Source organism: Columba livia, chromosome 7, assembly GCF_036013475.1.
Source record: "Columba livia isolate bColLiv1 breed racing homer chromosome 7, bColLiv1.pat.W.v2, whole genome shotgun sequence".
In the NCBI taxonomy this organism is placed as follows: domain Eukaryota; kingdom Metazoa; phylum Chordata; class Aves; order Columbiformes; family Columbidae; genus Columba; species Columba livia.
Window position 1 is genome coordinate 22,320,580 of NC_088608.1, and position 20,378 is coordinate 22,340,957.

General features: G+C 42.1%; 1 protein-coding gene across 7 annotated transcripts in view; it reads left to right on the forward strand.

Moving 5' to 3' along the window:
* The window catches only part of MAP3K20 (mitogen-activated protein kinase kinase kinase 20), a 99,542-nt gene that overhangs the window by 2,218 nt on the left and 76,946 nt on the right, over window positions 1-20,378 (forward strand). For 3 of the 7 annotated variants that reach the window (XM_065068791.1, XM_065068793.1, XM_021300038.2), the window contains exon 2: window positions 4,710-4,899. In XM_065068791.1, coding sequence (XP_064924863.1) covers window positions 4,741-4,899 — 159 coding nt within the window. In that variant the 5' untranslated portion in view covers window positions 4,710-4,740. Of the gene's footprint in view, window positions 1-4,266; window positions 4,461-4,532; window positions 4,557-4,709; window positions 4,900-20,378 lie in introns of those variants that run through there. The other 4 variants (XR_010473680.1, XR_010473681.1, XM_065068792.1 and 1 more) reach the window with 3 other exon arrangements.

Consider the following 20,378-nt stretch of genomic DNA (forward strand, 5'->3'; position numbering starts at 1 on the left):
GCTGTGTATTTTAAGATAGCACAAGTGTAGTGTGCTACTACTTTATTGGCAATATGTTGGCAGCGTGCCTTCCTGAAAGAAGCACTGAATCCTGCTTCGTGGAACCACACAGCGAAGGCAGCAAGTTGCATGGTTGTTCCCTTTAGTAAATTACAAAGGGTTTTCCTGAAGTAATCGAATATTTAAGCAGCGTCAGGTGCACAAGCAAGATGCGGGATGCAATTTTCAGTTCTGCAGCCATGCTCTAAGCAAAATTTGAGTTGTAGTTACTGTGCAATTTGTGCTAAATTATTTCCTGCCTTCTGTCTCTGACACGCAAGCCCCTTGGTGGAAGCTCTCTGGGAGCAGCAGCTGAATGACAAGCAGTAGGGTATTCTGGCTCATCCATGGGATTGAGCAGAGAGCTGGGCGGGCAGGCACTTTGGCCACCGTACGGGCTGGTTTTGGGGAGCTGGGAGGTGGTGCAAGTGAATGTGTAGGGTTCTTCCAGCGTGGCTGTGCGGGGGCGCAGGGCAGGGCAGCCTGTGGTGCTGTTGGTTTGCAACCCTCTACCTGGCTGCTGGGGGTTCCCTCCCCTGAGGGGCAGAAGGGGGGAGCAGCAGGCGCGGGACTCCAGCAGGGTCCTGGGGAGGGACCCCTGCACAGGTTACTCCTCTAAAGTACTGTAAGCACAACAAGACAGGGGTGGCGGATGGTTTCCTACACCGAGCACTTGCTCCTGAGCTGGGCTTGTTGTGGCTTAATAGCTTGCTGCAAAGTGACTCTGTGTAACAGAGTCCTGACATGTTAAATACTGATGTTAAATAATAGCTCGACATGTTAAATACTGCCAAATGCACCCCACATCAGTTTCTTCTTAGTGTGAAATGAACAGTTTCTAACAGAATGCTCTAAGTTACTACGAGAGAAAAAAAGACATAGGAGAACGTGGAGAGGTTGTTGCAAGATTACAAGCTTATGTTAACCAGTAGAAGTAAAACAGAAGAAGGAGAAAGTTCTTTTTTTTCCTCAAAAAAAGAGCCCATAGGAATAATGAAAATAACCAAGAATCAAATGATTTCTTTAAACACCTGTCATTCACTGTCCCTGAATTGTCACGTTTTCATTTCATTGACAAGCAACTGAGTCAGTTGACCTAGCTACCCCAACAGTGGTTCAGCACTCAGAACTGTGTCCGTGGGGAGGGACGGTGCTGCTGCCAAACCTTTGTTACGCTGCGTGCAGGGGAACGGCCACAGTGCCCCTGCCCCACGCCTGGAGACCCTCTTGGGAGGACTACCTCCTCTCCTGACTGCATGAGTGTAAGGGGCAAAGAGGTGCCATGGTTGTTGGAACGATGCACTTCTTTCTGATGCACATGTAAGACTATGGAGGTTAATGAAATAACTGATATTTTTTTTCCTTAACCAATCGTGTAAACTCAGATTGTTAAGTATCTTTTATAACAGGATGACAAATTAATAATTGTGTGTGGATTTGTCACATGCAGTTGTTACTCTAAACAGTTGTTTTCTCAAACATAACAAAGGGATTGATTTGTCTAATTGAGGATTAACTACCTTGCATCTGAAAACATGGAGTAATATTTAAACAGGTCTGTTCTTTCATCTAGAAGGAGAAAACTGTATTCCTAACTTAGGCTGTCATTAATTACAGATCTCTAAATAAGGAGTGTCCCATGTAAATCTCCTCTACTTTCTCTGGAAAAAAAAAAGTATCTGGAAGAACCTGATACAAATCAGTGAATCATTCTTTAAATTATGTTACTGTATTTTATGCTGGTGCCTATAAGTGATTGACTGCTTTAGATACATTTGAAATTGTGAAGGTGTTAAAGGAACAAGCAGTAGCTTCTGCGAATGCTTGTGTGCTGGCCACTGCATTGCGATTGCATAAATGTTTAGGTAAAGTTTTAAGCAGCAAGGAGAACATGTCAGAAGAGTACTTCTTTGTATTTATCAAGTGTCTGCTGTGTGCGTTGTACCATCTTGAGGTCTGTTTTCTGTGAAACCTTGGAATAACATAATCTATGTTAGTGTAACTTTCAGAAGTCAAATCACTTACTTGTTTATACATATGATTTGGTTCTTCTGGGTGAACAATAATATAAAATAATTTGACAGCTCTTCAGAACTATTGAATTCAGATAGCGAAGGCCAGAAATATGTGTTTCCTGTGATGTATTTTTCTTTCCTCTGGATTTTCTGTTCCTTCTGTCATCCCAAACACAACCATCTGTTATCAGCTGTTCACACTTTTTTGTTAAATTTATGGTCCAGTCAGTGCATATGCTTTTGCCTATGAGTAACATTACTCTTCTGAATAATTCTTTTGTCAGTAAGGAGATTATTCACTGGAGCATAATTATGCATGTGCTTAAATGTGAGCAGGGCTATGGCCTTAAATTGTGAGGTCTCTGGATTGGGAAGCTGACCCATTTTACTTGTCTACAAAGTGTCACGTCTGCTTGAGACACTGTGTACACAGTGTTAGCTTGGAGCAACTGGTGGAGTAAATGAGGCAAATGAGCTCTTGTTTATGAAGACCTGCTAATTAAGCAGGACTGACAGAGAGAGTGGTCAGGCATGGGAATGGCCTGCCCAGGGAGGTGGTGGACTCACTGTCCCTGGAGGTTTTTAAACTGAGATTGGACATGGCACTTAGTGCCATGATCTAGTAAACAGACTAGAGTTGGACCAAGGGTTGGACTCGATGATCTCTGAGGTCTTTTCCAACCCAGTCGAATCTGTGATTCTGTGAATCAAAAAGTTAACACTGGCTTCGCCACCCGTCTGATTTGCAGGAGTGACCAATTTCCTTTCCCTTGAGCTTTCTCTGAAGAAAGTGTGTGCAGGGCAGTGCAAAAGTTGGCTCTGGGATGGCAGGAAATCTAACAACAACAGTGACAAGGTTAAAACAAGAACAAAAGGTCAGCAGAAGAGTTCAGGCACTTGTGTTGGGGAGGGAGCCAGCAGGGTGCTCGAAGAGTGGACGTTATTTCCCATCCCATGGGTAACCCCTGCTCCAGCTCGCAGAGCTGGGAAAGGAGCTGCGTGTTCTCTGGCTGAGCCGTGCAGGCTGGCTGTGGGCACGAGGCGTGCGTGGAGCCTGCTCCCTGCTCAACGCCGTGCCTTCTGTAAGCGCAGTGAAGTTGTCGGGGTTGGGTCAGTGCCTGCCTGTACCCCTCTGGGTGGTGAAGACGTGTGAAACGAAGCAGGCAGTTTCAGAAAAGGCTCTATGCTATCTTATGCAATATGCAGAAAATTCTGTTGGCATCTTCATCTCTCATTTGGAGAACAGTGGCAGCCAAATAGTGACCAGAAGTTTCTGGTCGAATGATATCTCAAAATTTTTCATTACATCAGCTGCACATTCAGGAGAGCCAGGCAGGGGGAAATTATGATTTTGTGTTTGTTACAGAAGGGATTGGGATGAGGGTTTTTGGCAGTTTGCAATGCTCAGTGTATTACAGGTGCAGTTCTCAGCCTTGGGCAACACATCATGTGTGGATTCCTTCTCAAAAAGCCCTATAGATTGGAGGCTCCCAGAAGACACGAGATGTTTTGATGCTATAGTTAGACCAGTGTAATTGGAGGTGTAATTTTCACCAGCAACCCAAAGTGTCTTTGGTTTATTTGTTTTATTTCAACTGTCTCTTTCCTTTTATGCTGATGTTTACTTTCATTAATTGCAAGTGTAGTAACTTATGCTGGTAGTTAAAACTACCTGGTCTAAACTGGTGAAAGTGAAGCAGTCCCACAGCAGGCTTGCAGACGGTTCTGCAGGAGCCTGTGTTCTGCAGTCCCACCAGGAACCTGGGGCTTCCTGATCTTATACCATCAAAAAAAGAAACTTTAGATTAGTCATTGTTCATGCATTTAGGTGATAACGTGTCTTGAAATTCACTACGAGCATAAGCTTTATTGCTGTGAAATCTCCAAGGAGAACGTTCCGTTCCTCTGGCAGCAGACATGGGATCATCTCTTAAAACTGCCGACACCAACCTTGGCACGGGCTGCAGAATTTCACATCTTGTAACCCAGCTGAATTACCATGTACTTGCGCTTTGTTACAACACGCGAACAGAACTGAGTCACCCAGGAAGAGACGTTTGCCATGGTCAGGTTTTTCCACATCCTTGTGTGAAGCTTTCCTGCCTGGCCCCAAGTGCCAGCAACCTGTGCATGCCGGGGCGGTGTGCGCCGTGCCGGGGCGGTGTGCGCCGTGCCGGGGCGGTGTGCAGGTGGTGCTGCCTGCAGGCTGCCTGTGCAGCCGGGCCGGCGTGCGCCTCATGGGTGCTTGGCCGTGGCGGCAGCTGAGCTGGCGTGCCGGGCGTGCCGGAGCTGCTAGGCAAGCTCGGGGCAGGGAGCGTGCGTCCCAGCGCGCTTCGCTCACCTCGGGGAAGGCAGCAGCGTGCCTGCCGTCCACAGAGCCGCATCCACGGTGTTCAGGAAACACTGGTATCGCTATGAGGAATATTTTTAGTGATTTCTTTCTCCCAGCTGTTTGTAATAGCTCATGCAAATTGTGCAAACATTTGCACAGGCTGTTGGAGTGTGAGTTCCCAGGCTCTGTTCCTTCTGTGCCCCATGGCTTTTACTGTAGCATGTTTTTGGTGACGGGCTCTGATTTTGGGTTGTCTGAGCATGGGTAAGAAAGTCCGTAAATCCACGGAGCATATGGGTTAATGAAAGCTTTTCTCTTCACAGGTTTTGCTGTGGTATATTTTGTCATTATGAGATGTCGTCTACCAGTGCTTCATTTGTGCAAATTAGATTTGATGACTTGCAGTTTTTTGAGAACTGCGGTGGAGGCAGTTTCGGAAGTGTCTACCGAGCACGATGGATTTCTCAAGACAAGGAGGTGGCTGTAAAGAAGCTGCTGAAAATAGAAAAAGAGGTAAGAGGTTACTTTTAATTCACTTTGTCTGCTGTGCAAACAAGGACAGAAGTTCTTTTCCAGTGCTTTCCCTCCTCTAGCTAATTGAGGCAAACTACGTTGGACTTCTTGTTTGTTTAATTACAAAACCCCACAACTGGATGACGTTACAACAAAGACGTAGTGAGGGGGCCCCAGCCAAGGGTGTCTCTGATTTAAAGTTTTATTGTTTTACTGTTTCTTTACTGTCCTCCCCCACTTTTCATGTTTAGCAGCTCTGCCCTGGCCCTGAGGAGATGCTGCAGCTGTGGAGCTAGTAATTTCCCCTTGACACTGCTGGGCGTGTTGCTAGATAGGAATCCTCTCGGCCCTCAGCTTTGTACAGCCCCAGCAGAGACACTGTACATGGTCCTCAGGGTGCAGGGTGGTCCAGTCTCCCTGCTAGTGACCGCCAGTGAGGATGCACCAGTGTAGTGATGTACAGCATGGTTACTGGACCGCTGTTCCAGCGTGACTATATCTAGCTTGTATACAACGTACTCAGAGTATTTTAGGAAGACAGAAGCTGGAGGACAGCAGAGCAGTGCTAGGGATGATATGCTTAGTAATTAATGACACCAAAGTTCATCCACTGCTGCAGCAACAAAGTTAGCATGATTATATCGTGCTTAGTGATGTGATAAGCATGCTTGATCATGATTAAGCGAGTTGCTATCTAAAATAATTTGGAAGAATCTCATGATTTTTCCAGAATGTTGGGAGATGTACACCTTCCATCCAATGTCAGTTTGTACTGTTCTCTTGATTTTTACTATTTGTTAATATCAAAAGATACACCAAGACAAGTACAGTTGGTGCTATGCAGTATCAGTAATGTGCTCCTTAAAAATCAACTGGCTGGCACATCTCCGTAGTGGTCAGTGAAGTATCTTGGTTGAATAGGTGTGTTTCTGGTGCGATTACACAGGAGTCTGTGCTAGACCTGTTGCTAGGTACTTCAGGCATTTTTGAAAGAAAATTTAAGCCAAATATTACTACCTCTTGTGATGGCATAAACCTTAGTGGAATGGGAAATGATGCAGAAAGAAGGCCAGTCAGAAGTCTCGCAGCTGGGCCATTCAAGAAAAACGTTTTTTTTCTTTGAACAGCCAAACGCAATGTTCAGCTTGTAGTAATGAGGAACACAGGATACGCACTAGGAAAAGGAAACCATATGCTGGAAAGAATTTAGTATAATTTTAAGGGTTTATTTAGGGATTAATGAAGACTTGCAACTCATTAAGAGCTCAGATCATCATGGTGTTAGGCAAATTAGGTTGATGCCCTTGCATATCCAAATAGGGATCTTTTGTAAGAACCTACAGGCTTTATCTTGCAATGTGGTGCTGGGGAAATAGGTGTGAGGCTGTAGGTGCAGACCCAGTTCTTTTGTGCTTAAATGAATGTAAACAAACTGGAGGGGCAGTCCAGAGGACTGCGAAAAACACTCAGAGTGGAAAGTAGGGGGACCGTGGGGGTCTGTATGTCTGGAGGGGATGATGGACATCACCCATCAGGATGAGTTGATGGGAGCCTTCCAGCACAAAATAGTTTGTTTTCTTTCATACTGGTCATCATTTGCAGCCTAAACTAACAAATGGGTTATAGTTGGGAGCAGCTTGATATGGGCACCTTCTCTTGAAAGTTTTCTGGAGAGGCAGCAGAGAGGCAAGTGATGATGCCTTAAATAAGTCTAGCGAGTTTTGCCAAAACTTGTCTGTCAAAAACCCTAGAGAATTAAAAAATAGGAGCTTGCTTACAAAAATTGCTTTTTCACATGGAGAAAATGCTGGACTCGTTTAATCTAGTGCAAAATGTTATTGTAAGAACTAATGTTTGGGATCTGAAGCCAGACAAATTAGAATGGGAAATAAAGCACAAATTATATGGAGGGAGGATGAGTAACTCTTGGAGCAGACTACAAAGAGAAGGAACCAAAATGGAGAATCCTTTTCATGTCTTCATGTCTTCACACTGAGATGTCTTTTTGGACGACTGTTTTTGTCAAGCTGTTGAGCTCAACACAAGAGCAGCTTGCTGAATAATAGTGGCCTGTGATGTACCAGAGGCCAGCCTCAGTGGCCTAAAGGCCTCTTCAGACCCTTATGGCTGTCAGTCTGTTTACATATGTAGTATGTTTATCTGTAGTCCTGACAATAATGAACATTTGTGATGGAACTGTGCTGAAAGTCATGGTGAGTCAATGGATTTTCTGATAGCAGTAGAAAAATAACTTGCCATAGCTCTATGTATCTGTGTTTGGTAGATATTTGGAGTGGTTGTATTTAGTCCAGAAAACTAGATATTACCCTTTCTGGTTTATTTGAAAGGAAGTGTCCTTTTAACTCCGTGACTGATTGTTTTGTGTTTCTGGTAACTGCTGCCAATAATCCATAACAAGTGACTAAAGGAAAAACAGCAAAGGGTTGGGAAAAGCTTGCTCAGAGGAATTTTGTGCTAGCCGAGTCCAAGGGCACAAGCCTAGTCAATAGAGCTGCGGTATCATCCTGCAAATATGTTGTGTCTGTGTTTCATTTTATTAAACAAGCCAATCAAAGACAGCAAAGGTCTTGAAGGCTTTATATTGGCCAAGTGGCTAACAAGTTCTAACATGTGAAACAAAGCCATTTTTGTTCCAGTATATAGCAGCATATCATACTAAAACATGTGCTCAGAAAAACTTACATGAATACTTGGAAGGGTGTTGCTCAGGCAGATTTTTTCAAAATTCTTTAAAATTTGAGAAATGCAAAGACATCTGCCAGGCATTTACTTTTTATAGACAGGCAGTAAAATGTGACTGTGCAGAAAGAGATCTGTGTTTATGTGAATAAAATACAGTTAAATACAGCTAAATAGATGTGCTGAGAAAAATAAGTATGCTGCAAGGCCTTGATTAGAGTATCAGATTGGAAACTGGACAAGACTTAAGTAAACCATAGGAGTGTGTCTTGAGTAATTAAAGAATAGCAAAACCAAAATTAAATTGCTGTTTTACTGTCTAGTCCAAGCACTTTTGCAATTTTTGGTTGTAAGTAGGGAACAGGTGTTCCTTGTCAATTATTTTATGGAAAATCGAACAATCAGCGTGATGTTTATGATGCATGTGGAGGGAGTGGAAATGCCTCCTGTCGTAGGATGTGCCCTTGCTCCTTTTAATAATTATGTGCACTCATTGAAGAAAATTGCACACCTACTACTCAGGAAGTTATTTGGTATTTCTGTGAATGATTTATATGAATTATTGGATAAGCTTCCACTGAAATAGATGGGAGAGATTGGGCTCAAAGGCCTTATTCTGCAAATTGCTAGCAGTTCTTTGGACTCCGTTATCTGGAGCAGATAACTGCTGGAGTGAAATCTCACAACCTTTTGTTTTATGCCTTGCCATGCAGCTTTTCACTGAATAGCACTCGTCTCCTTTGATGATCGGTACATCTCTGAAGTTCACCTGTTACTTGTTGCTGCTTTTGAATGCTGTGGAATTTTACCTGAAATTTGAATTTAATTTTAATGTCAGTGCTCTTTTGAAGTACTCCATGATCCATGAACTGTCTCTGTGCTCTTGATGGACAGCAGTGTTGTGTCTGATTTGCTTGCTTCAGCTGTTACAACCACAGTACTGAGGTGCAAGGTGGTTTGGTTTCATGCAGTACAGCTGGTCCTGGATTCCTTCAAAATGCTGGTGGTGCCCTGTGTAAACTGTAGGAGAGTAACAGAAGAAAAAACAGCAAATGTAACTGTAATCTTATTGGGAAATACTTCTGGGGAACTAACCTGTGGATAAAAGATGTTGAGTAGGATTAGCTGTTCATGCTTTGTTCAGTCATGATTGAGTTTTATGAGACTCAAAAATAAAAACATGTTTTTACTAGTTTTGATGCTGTATTGCTGGAAGTCTGACTACATGGAAATTAATTAATTCTATATTGCCAGGTTTTCTTTTATGTAATACATGTGCAATAAATTTAGAGGCTCTTTTAATGCTTTGTAAAACTTTTCATATAGAATATAATGCAGTTTGTTCAATTTTGATTTTATGATCCACTTCTGGAAGGGGCTGTCCAAAGAACACAGATTGTGCCTATACCTTCTGAAGGGGATGAGTTAAATATAACCACATGCATGTCACTGGACTTACCTCACTCATGTTTGTAGTCCTAAAAGAGAGCATGTGGTAATTTTAATGTGGGTCATGAGAGTAAGGACTGGGAATGGCTTTCAAGAGTAACAAGAGAGAAACAACAGAGTAAAATAGAGCAAACGAAACCAAAGTGAAATTGATACTTAGTCCTGACAGAACTAAAAATAGCAGATGTTCTTTTTTCCTGCGGTTTATAGCGGGTATGGGTGCTTGGGTGCCAGCCTTGAATGACTCTCCACACTGGGGCCTGACTGTAATGAAAGGCAGTTTTTGCCCTTTAAAAATATTTTATTAGCTCTTTCTAGGAGCTTCTACTCTCTTACCGCTCTCTTGTCTGAGTCAGCAAATATTGGGAGTGATTCTTGGTAATATCTGCCATGAAATGCCTGGATTTACCTGCTTCCAACTCAAATCAGGGGGATGACAAACCCCCTATTTCCAAACTATGGTCCTTTGGTGCAGGTGCTGTTGCTAGTGAACGGTGAGAGAGGGTTTAGAGTGTGTGTTGTACATAAGGTATAGGAGTAAAAGAAATTAATTTTACATAGATATCTGCACCTGTATTGGAAAATTACAGAGTTCACAAAAAAATAAAAGTTTTATATCTCTAGAGTAAGTGATCTTATGGGAACCCTTACAGCCCTTTGTTCACGTAAAGAAATACTGCTGTATCTTGTTAACGGCTAAAACGAAATAAAACTGTATTTGTTAAACCAGGAGGTGTCTTAAAATGACTTTATTTCTGTTTTATGGAGCAGTTACGTTGCAAGGTTTTCTGTTTCTTTTTTATGTTTTAATAAAGGAGATGGCTTAGAGCATCCCTCTTGGTGCTGACTGGGGTACTCCCGAAAGGTACCAAGGGGGTACTCGGTACCATTTCTAGTCTGTGGAAGCTGGCAAAACAGCTGCTCCAGCTGTTGTGTGTTTTGTGTCTTGCAGAATCAATAGTTTGGGATAGGACAGACTTCTGCAATAAATCTCTGACTGCTTTTGAGTTTGCCCTACTCTTGACTTTCATTCAAAGGATATTTTCTGGAGGACTTTATGTTGTAAATGAATGTCGTGTTTTCAGCTGTCAAGAAAGTCACTGCATTATATTGTTTTAGTGGGAGCTTTGGATAAGACTGTATCCTGTCAAGTGGCATGTGTGTTGGAACCAAAATGATATCAAAACCCCATTGGTATTTGGGAGATATCAGTATAATGAAAGATCATGTAGCATTGCCAGAATACAATTTCCTTGGGAAGAACAGGCGTTAGTTTCATTTTGTCTGTTTTGAAGAAGCTTCATTCTTCTGTGTCTCTGTTCCCCAAAACAATCTCAGAAATGTAGCACTTCAGGCACAAAAAACGTATTTTCCTGTATTTTGCTACATTTTGTTGTAGTGAATTTTTTTTACTTCTGTGTTGAAGTATTTGTATACCGACTTTTTCATTAGATGAGTAACGTCTTTCAGAGTTGCTTCATGTAAATAATGAGTATTTGTAGTACAAGTTGTGTGGCTTACTAAGGTTTTTTGACCAGCTTAATTTGAGATTCTTACTTACACAGGCTTGTGTATACACTCTTCATTATTGTAAAGCAAGCCAATTTTGGCTTAATTTGATTTAGACATCAGTTTCAATGAAACTGGCGTGTCAGGGCGCAGACTGGCAGTTTGTGGCTTCAGAAGTTATTTTGGGTCAGTTGAGACATAGCGACTGTCAGCGTTGTCATCTCAGCTTGCAATAAGTGAAAAGCAATTTCACAAGTGCTGGGAATCTTGCTGTAGCCATATTTAAGAAGTTACCCTGTCCTTTTTTTATCTGCTAAATTGCGAAATCTTGTACTGGAATTGTAAAGGGTTAAGTGCACATGTCCTGTTGACTGGTGGGCAGCTTTGAACAGTTACTACATAAACAAACTTGTTAAACAGGTAAATTAGTAAGCTTTGTCTGTTGCTTGACTTTCTTGTATTACCCTAAACTTTGTTAGGGTGAAGCAAAATTACCTTGCGTATGCTGCTGGTCAAGAACACAAGCGCAGTTGCCGTAGGTTGGTTGAGGCACAGGAACTTACCGTGTACCTGCTCCCTGGGTTAGGAATATCTCTGTGAGGTTTGGATCCTTTAACCTGAATTATCTTTTTTTTTCCAGAAGGTGCAGCATTGGCAGGTGAACAAGTTTTATGCCAGTTTCCTACAAACGATGAACAAGTGTTGTTTAGAATAGGGAGAAAATCTGTCTCTGGTTATTTAGAAAGCACTTCCTTCTCCTTTTTGCTATCCACAATACGCAGCCTCTTAGGGTATCATTAAATATTCTTTAGTTTGATAATTGGCTTAATTCTATCGTATATTGTCTTAAAAATTATTCTGTCAATCTGCTGCAAATTTTGTTTGACAGTGGGTTACTCAAGTTGCCAGTAGATACTTAGCTGCAATTAAGGGTATTTTTCCTAGTTTTTTTTTTCTTTTTTCTATTTTGCTCTAAATATGTTTCTCTCTTTTCTGTTTTCTTTTTCCATGGGCTCTGTTATTATTCATAATTTGGAAGAGAGGTTGTGTTGCTTATTTCTGCACGCTAGCAACCCTTGACATCAAATGGCAGCTCTTTTGTTTCCCCTCCCACGACATTCTCTGACCCTGAGTGCCTGTTGAAGTGATCAACTGCATAGTAGTATTTTTGGATGTTTAAGCTGTCCTGTAGCTTTGCTGTAGAAATCTCATGGATGTGGAAGAGATCCTTTTCTCTTAAGGTGGTGTTTTAGGCTGTTGCAGGCTCAAGCAATTGAGGGTTGGTTCAAGTTAGTCTTATCTTTACATTGGTCTTAACTATGTAGTTTTCTTAAAACAAGGTTACAGTACAAAATTGCATGGCAGGTGAAATCTAGTGGCAACTGGTAAGTGATTGCATGTTTGATTCTCAAGTGCTTTGAGGGACAGCTGACAATTTAAATGTCCGTGACCCACTTTGAAATCTGTTGGTGTTGCAGTCCCTGGGGACTCTAATGAAATAATTTGCACTCACCGCAGCATGCGGAGCGACTAATTATTGTTTCTGATAATACCAAAGTTGCTGTTGAGGTGTGTGGAAGTGCCTGTCTGGATGATGGTGCAGATGAAGTCAGGGATCTGAGTCTGGGCTCGTCGGGCTCCTGGAGGCTGTTTTTCACAGATGTATTCAAAGCTGAACATGGGGGCCACAGTCTTTGTCTGAGGACCTCAAACTATTTGCCACACACACAGTAGCAATGGAATTTTCAGCAACGTGTTTTGTCCACTTAAGACGGCAGTAAAACACTTGATAGGACTTGACATGCCCTCCTTTACTCGCCCCCACTTTTTTTTTTGGTCCTTAAGTTTTGACTGGCTGCACATGAGTTGTGTAAGGGTCCAGGTTGATGCCGTTGAAAACAAAGTTGAAGAAAAATATAAAAATATATATTCTAATTTTAAGGGAAGCATCAAAATCAATCTTTTTAATTGCAATCATGCAACTAAGACTGTAAAAGTTATTTCACATTTACCTATTGCCACTTATTAAGGTGCTGATGGAAGAAGTTTCCTTTTTAAGAGGACAATATATACAGTCACGAGGAAGCATTCAGGCCTGTTTATGTTAGCTGGAGGCTGCAGAGGAGCCCAGAGAACAGCTTCAGCCTTAACTACCTCATACTCAATTGTGCTAACACACTGGGGAGATGAGGCCAACAAGGACAAATACGGAGCTGATCTTCTGAGCCAGCTGCCTCCAAACTGCCCTGTTTGTCTTTTTAAATGTGTTTCATCTGCTCAGCTACCAGGGCAGAGTCCTATTTGCAAATACATCTTAGTTTATTAGGTTAATTTTTAGTGAATCTGCAGTCTGCATAATTTCTGTTTAAGAGCGCCAGCTCCACTGGGAAACGCGGTGACTCGAGTGACAGTGACCATTTCTGCGCCTCCCAGCACCCTGTGCAGCTCAGCTGGCTGATGCGCGGGGAGCGGGGCAGCCCCTGGCACACAGCGGGGACCCCTGGCTGCACCTCTGGGCAGCGGTGCCTGGCCCCTGGGTGTCACTGAACAGGGACAGTGCCAGGCGTCTTCCACTTCTCTGCTGCCTCTGGTTGCTCATTTCTGGTGCTCCAAAACTTCTGAAAATTTAGGTGGCTTATGGCTAAGAAAAGAAATCATGTTGTGATACACACCTGACCAAATAGCCATGCGTTTTGTGTCCTGGGCATGTGAGTTTCCAACAGCATCAAAAATAAGCATGGTTTGTGAAAACTGTTGATCTGCTATTGGAGAAGGGAAGAACCTACTGGTAGAAACAAGAAGAAACATGCAGTTGCTTTGTACGAAGTTCATCTTCGGAAGCTGGAAAAACCAAAAGGCTGGTGTGCCCAAATTTTTATTGGGCAGAGGTAGAAAAGGAGGGGTGAGCAGGTTGTTGTTCTGGAAACTTGTGAAAATAATCTGGTTGCTGCATCCTTGTGTGAGTGACATTTTCCAAGAGGATATCTTTTCCTCTTCCTTGGAAGAGTTGCAGAGCAGAGAAAATGTAGTGTGTGCCTGTGTGCAGTTAGAGGGGGGAAAGCACAGAAATCACTTTTGTCTCATCACCTTAATTTTAGTGATGTCAAATGCATTTGAGACAATCCTTATCGAAGATGATGACTTGTAACTAGTGATTGGTGGTTTTCCTTTTTGGTGAATTCTGTGCTTTTGATCTCCTAAACCAAGGAAAGGGCTTTTTACTTTGACCTATTCACAATGTGACTGTGTGTGCTGAGGTGCTGTGTGCGATCTAAGTATGTAGCAACAGATGGATGAAATTAGGAGTTGTTGTATTGTTCTTCCTTTTGCATGTCTCCGTGCTAGTTACCCCTGCAAGAGTTTACGAGGGCTCTAAAGGCAACTACAATATCCAGAACCCCACTTGTTAGGATCACACATTTTGGAGTTCTGCTCTTAACTTTTGCTTTTTTGGTTGTTTTTGTATTTGTACCAAAGTCTTTGTTGTAAAGTCTTCTCTCCAAGCCAGTGTCTCATCTGTCCCGTGCAGGAGTTGGCAGTAATGTGGTTTTTGGCACTGTGTCCCAAGTGGTTTACTCTGTTCCCCCTGCAAACTGCCTCCCTGTTAGTGCTGCAATCCTGGAAAGAGTCCTGTGATTTTTCACTGGCTGGGAATAAAGCTCGGTCCTCCTGGGGTAAACAAGCATGCCGTTGTTACTTAATAGGTTTGAAATCTGCAGTATGAAACCTGCCTTTTCATTACTGTGTTTCTGTGCTATCCTGTGAGCAGGGAGAGATTCCCTGCCCGTTACAGCTGTTGCTGAGATGAACGTGGAGTAACAGCACTAACAGGGTGCCAGGCTCAAGAAATTCAGAGCAAGTCACACTTGATTCTGTAACGACATTGGCATCGGCTGTTAGCTCTAGGGACACAGTCGTTGCCTTGAAACCGTGACCTGAGCCCTTTTTGGGAAAGAAAAAGCTTGCAGACACATTTCAAAGGCCAGGTCAACTGCTTTGTTTGTCTTCAAAAAATCTGTATTTCTGCCTTCTTGCTTGGTCAGTGTTTAGAACCATTAAAAAAGTAAATGTGACATGGAGACTGAGATCCTGCAGCTAGAGTACCTTTATAATTACATATTCAGCCACAACCATACAAAAGAAAATGAGAGTCCCTTTTCCTTTATGTACCGTATTTCAGTTTTCCCTCAGGTTTAAATTGGCATTTTGGACTATGTTCACTGGAGCCACTGAAGAGCTTCTCAGAAAAGGAAGGAAACAGAGGGAGGGAAAGAAAGATAGATTTCCAAATGACAACCTTTTGAATAGTCCAAGTTCAATCCCTAAAACAAAAAGTGGAATCTTTTTTTTTTCTAAATAATGTGCTCTACAGTCTCACCTCTCATCTTGAGAAACATGAAAGAGCAAGTAAAAGAGATGACCCAAATCACAGAGTTCCTTTGAAAGAAGAAATTCAGCTGTTTTGAACACTTACAATCAAAGGAAGTGGTTTCCCTAATTACATGAACTATGTGAAAGCTCTCAGAATAGCTCTTCCACCCCAGGATTCCTTGCACTTTAGAAGTTTGCATAAAAGCTCACATGGAGAATCAGATGCAAAGTGTTTGATTCAAATTTTATTAGGCAGAAGTGAGCATACATTCGTATCTCTGGGTTTGACAGCTGGTTGGGTTTGGAACACAATCCTGAGTTTGATGGATTTCAGTCCTATACTTTAAAATCTTTCACTCTTCAGGTTCTCCGGTGGACACCCCTTTCAAGAGAAAAGTGGAAATGAAAAAATGGAGAAGGGATAGAGGGGCCCCTTTGTGAGCTTTCGGCTCATGATTCTTTACCCTGATTAGGCTGTTCATCATAGTGAAAATCCATCCCTCCCTGTACACAGCTTTTAAAAGAATGGGGAATTTTGCTTCCTTTCATTTTAAAGAAGTTGTATATCTTAAAATATACATTCGGAAGGATTTGGATATGAATCCCACAACTTCAGTATTATTCTAGCACCACCGTTTACTTCAACCCATCAAAATTCTGAATTCAGTAGAGACTTTGAACAAAAAAGCAGTATTTTCAGCAGGCTATTACATGTTGTGCTTGCATGTACACAATAATAAAGGTATGTTAGTGTAAACTAGACAGGATAGATGAAAAGATGCAGGATGCTTCTAAAGGCTTAAGATCTCTGTTCCTCAAGATTTCCTTTTCAAAAAGAGTGTTTTGCTTTTTTGGCGGTTTGGGGGCAAGGGGGGAAAGCAATGGAGAACTTGAAGCAATATCAAGATCGTTTTCCGATGTAGGCACATGAAGTTAGATACATCGTTGACCCAACTGAAATGCTCACTTTTCGCCACATTTTGGCAAAGTAGAGTATAGTTTTATTTTTGCTTTGTAGTAAATGTCTATTTCTCAAACAGTTTATTAGCTAAAAATGTAGTCAGATTTCTAGCAAGAGTTGTGAACATTCATCACAAAATTGCCTGTCCTGAAAGTGCTAAAGATAGGTATCTAAGCTTTACCTAGCTAAAACTAAGAATGATTCTTCCTTTTGAAACCATCTCTGAAACTAAGAACAAGGTGTTGTCCCTGAGGATACAACATGGAATAATTAGTGGTTGAAATATTAACAAATAGTATTTGTAGGGTTTGCAATAATATGCAAGACCATCACGCTTGCTCTGTACAACAGTAATTTCCAAGTGTATATTCTCCACTCAGAGTCAACTACAGTAGTTACATCCAGATTTGATAAAGACAGAGATAATTGATGAAATCGGCCTTGAGGAGAAATCTCAAAGCCCTTCAAGCTATAGCAATTCAGCCTCAAGAAGGAAGTGAGGCAGAAGGGTTATGACTACCTTCCAGGTCTATATGATCAGCCAAACCCTCTTTATAGTAACACTGAATATTAATAACAAGACGATGCTATCTCTGCTTGAAGAGAAGAAGAAAGGTTTCTCTGGGTGCTTTTCCCTGCCAACACTGCACCTTTCTTATAAGAGAGGTAGCCTTGCTAAGCTCCATTTCTTTTTTTTTTTTCTTTTTCTCCCCCCCCGGCAGAAGGAAGGACTTCTCCTGAAGTCAGGGAATTATCACCTAGAAGTGATCACCCTGAGCAGGCCAGTGGTGCAGCAAGTAAAGTGCACAGTGCAGTAGCAGCACCTGTGGAAAGGGAGGAGAAATGTTGTGCAGCCATGCAGCACCCTGGCAGGTCTGCCTGCCTGTGCCCTCTGGAGAGGTGGGTCTCAGGCAGCAAAGCTTTGTGATCAGTATTGCTACAGGATGATTTTGCTTGGATGAAGGAGAGAATGCTTAAAGTCATCCCAACCTCGCATGACCTGAAGGTGGCATGGAAAATTACATTTGCTCGGGTCCCATCCTTGATGGGGGGGATTTCTCCCTATCTGTAACTTAGCATATGCCTCAGACAAGTTTTGCACTCCCTTGGCATTGTAAAATGGGAAGCTGTGGTATATGGGATGCTGTTATTCTTCTGCACCAAAGGAGATGTTGCAGGTTTGAATGGTCTGTGCCACTGAAACACCATGAAGCTCTTGGGACCTGGATCCAGCTTGTGAGCGCAGTGTATCGTAGTGGACTGTGCCAATCTAATCCTTGTACTTGGAGCATAAATCAAACAGTAATTGTGCAAGGACTACAGGCATTCCTAGAATAGGAAGAGAGGCAAATTCTTTCTGCTGTGCTCAGATTCTGACTGGAATTGTCATTAGCTGCAGTACGATGCCTCTTCTTTGGCTTTTCAGGGACAGCCCGTGGGAGGGAGGTTTCGGTGGTACTCTGCACGATGTGACTCTGTCCTCAAGTTCCTGTGGGCTCATGTAATGCGGTGTTCCCACTTCCTCTTTGCTGTTGCATTTATTGCAGGTCCTGGGGAAGCACAGCACAGGGCAGTGGAGGAAGTAGGGCAAGTCCCTTGTTGTGTAATCACAGATAATCTGCATCTTCTAACTGGCCTTTTAAATGTTCTTAACGCCTCATTGGGGTATGTGTGTGATGCTCCTCTCATGCTTATTTCTGACGTGTCTGAATTTTTCTAATAAAATGATGAAAAAGAAAATTCAAATTAAGTCTGAAGGTGCAGACTGGTGATGTGGAAGTAGAAACTCGGAAATGGAGAAATGCCAGAACTGAATGTGGTTGCAAGATGTGCTTTCCCTTTACGTGTTTACCCTAAAATATACTGTGGTTACACTGTGGAGTATTACTGCAGTACTATTATTTTTGCATTCAACTGTATTTAATTTACCACCTTTCCTACATCTGTATTTTTTTAGAAATTTTCATCTGTTCACATGTGTGAGTTAGAGCAGTTCTCAGAAACATTTGTACATGTTGGAGAATGAGCATTAATGGCATGTGTGATGCTGTGATTTTTCCGTATTTCCAGCCCTCTTTAGAGGAAGTGCTCCTGGGTTACATGTTCTGCCAAAAAATTGCAAAGGAGCTGGAGCACGTCTCAGGCTTCCCTCTCTCAGTTTGGTGCATCCATGGAGGACTCTCAGACACTTCAGCAGAATATTATCTGCTGTTGGCAACGCCTTTCTTTTATGCCATCTAGTCACGGCCAGAATTTATGTGTTGGAAGTTTTGTGTCTTTAAAGTAGGTGGTCTCTAGGTAGAGAGCGATTCTCTGCATTTCTGCAGAGACAGGTCATTTTGGAGTGATAACTGAGGAGAAAGAGCCTTTGACAGAGCTCTGGCAGCCCATTTAGAAAGCAAAACCCCACATGGTTCCCCAGAAGGTTCTGTAAACATATAACAGGGAGGTAACACCATGTGAAGTGCTGTTTTCATGAGGGTGGGTTCAGGCTGTCAGTTGAGGAACATTTTCTGGAATTACAACAATCACTGAGATTCAATCAATCAATAAGAGAGATCCCCATCAAGCACTGTCTGTATCATTGGCTACAGTAGGTTGGGTTTATGTGCTCTAAGACTGACTTGAAGTGAGTGCTTATCAAGAACGTGATGATTTTTTTCCTTGTTTAAATCAGAGCTTTCATGATGAAGTTTGAGAAGAAGCTGTAGTGGAAAGATCGTAGCTGCTTTAGAGCGGTGGATCAGGATCCGTAAGTGTAGCTGCTACTGTCTCAGTGTTCGTTGTTCGGCAAAAGCCACTGTATAAGGAGGTTAGACTTGTTCTTCTGAGTTACCTTATCCAGATCCCTTACTAATTCTCTGTAGACCTCAGAAAAATCACTGTTCTAGCTGGATATGTGTGGCCATGGCCCCTCTCCAGATACCATTTCCTTTACATTATTTTCTCTTCTGTTGCTCCTGAGCACTGCAGGAGAATCCTTGAGAGGGGATTGGTTTTGCCTATCACTGTCATACCAGAATGTCTTTCCAACAAGGTGCTCATGAAACTTACATTGACTTTGATCTCAGAAATTACTTCCTTGGATGTTTTTCCATTTGTTACGTCTGGAAATATTCAGGTGTTGCATATTGGCCATGACACCTGCTCACCTGTGGAGTGAGCAGGGAGTCAGAAAACTTCATGTTTTGTTATTCCTTTGTATTTTAGAGATGTCTGGATGTTGTTTCTGTACTCTATAGTCAGAGCAGGTTTGCGTTCATAATGACTGTAGATGGGAAAATTTCCCAACATTGAGAAGAGAAATTATGATTGCTAAAAATAAACCGCCCTATGGGAGCTCAGGTATTTCAAACCTGCTGTTCAGTCTGCTCTTTATTGTTTCTGTTCAGTTGCTGGTATTGCTTTGCAGCTGGAGGCAGCTTCTTACAGTAAATCTGCCTGAATTAAATATTTATCATATTGCAGGACATTATTCATTTCTAAACCCTTCTACCATTACAAATACATAGTTTGTGTGTTTTGAAGGCTTTTAGTAACTGTGAACAACCACAGTGAAATCCAAACTACTTCTCATTCTTGGCAGATCGCCTTTTGTCAGGTACCTTCATGTTAGATGCTGATACAGTCTCAAGCTGTATGCTGCAAAATGTAAAATTCCTGTTTGTACATAATTTGTTTATGATATTAGTGCACTTTACTTTGTGGTTGTGGATTGGTGGTTTTGGTTTTTCTGTTTTTTGTCGGTCTGTTGGTTGTTTTTAGTGGGTTTTTTTTGGTAAATGGCAGTATAGTTGTAACTCAAAATGTTGTTTTCAAGCTTATTGAACCTTCTGTAAGGATTTTTCTGCAGAAAGTGCCCTTGCTTAGTTTTATCCTAAATGCTGCAGCTTCTCTTAACAGCTGCCTCTTTCACCGATAGCACGTTTTTAACCCCCATCATGAGGAAGACAGACACCATGATCCTGTTCTTGCTCAGTTACTGCTGGGTGGGCTCCGTCTGGTTATTGTACTCGGCTGATGTGGGTTGGTGTCAGATCGAGCCAGGTAGCTTGATGTAATTCCCTTTTATTGCGTAAGGCAGGGATCCACGGCCACATCACAAGGACACGTTTCACTCCCTGTGGTTTTTGGAGGAACCAACCTGCTCTCCATGAGCTGAGCAAGCCTTTGCAGTGCTTTGATAGGCATCACTAGATAGTACTTCTGATACCATAGCCTTCAAAGTATCCTTAAAGCTGCCAAGATATGTGCAAATGTTGTTATAAAAAATTATAGTAGAGTATAAAACTCAGATTTCTTTTCAAATGGTCAATATCCAATATGTTTTACTACTAACTTATGCTACGGTGTTCCTTACCTCCAAATATGCCCATACATGTTTGGTACTGCATGATACAGATGAAATATTTCAAAGTGAATTACGTAAGATGGAGTGAACCTGTAACAGCACATAATAAATTTATGTCCATATTCCTTCAGCGTGGTA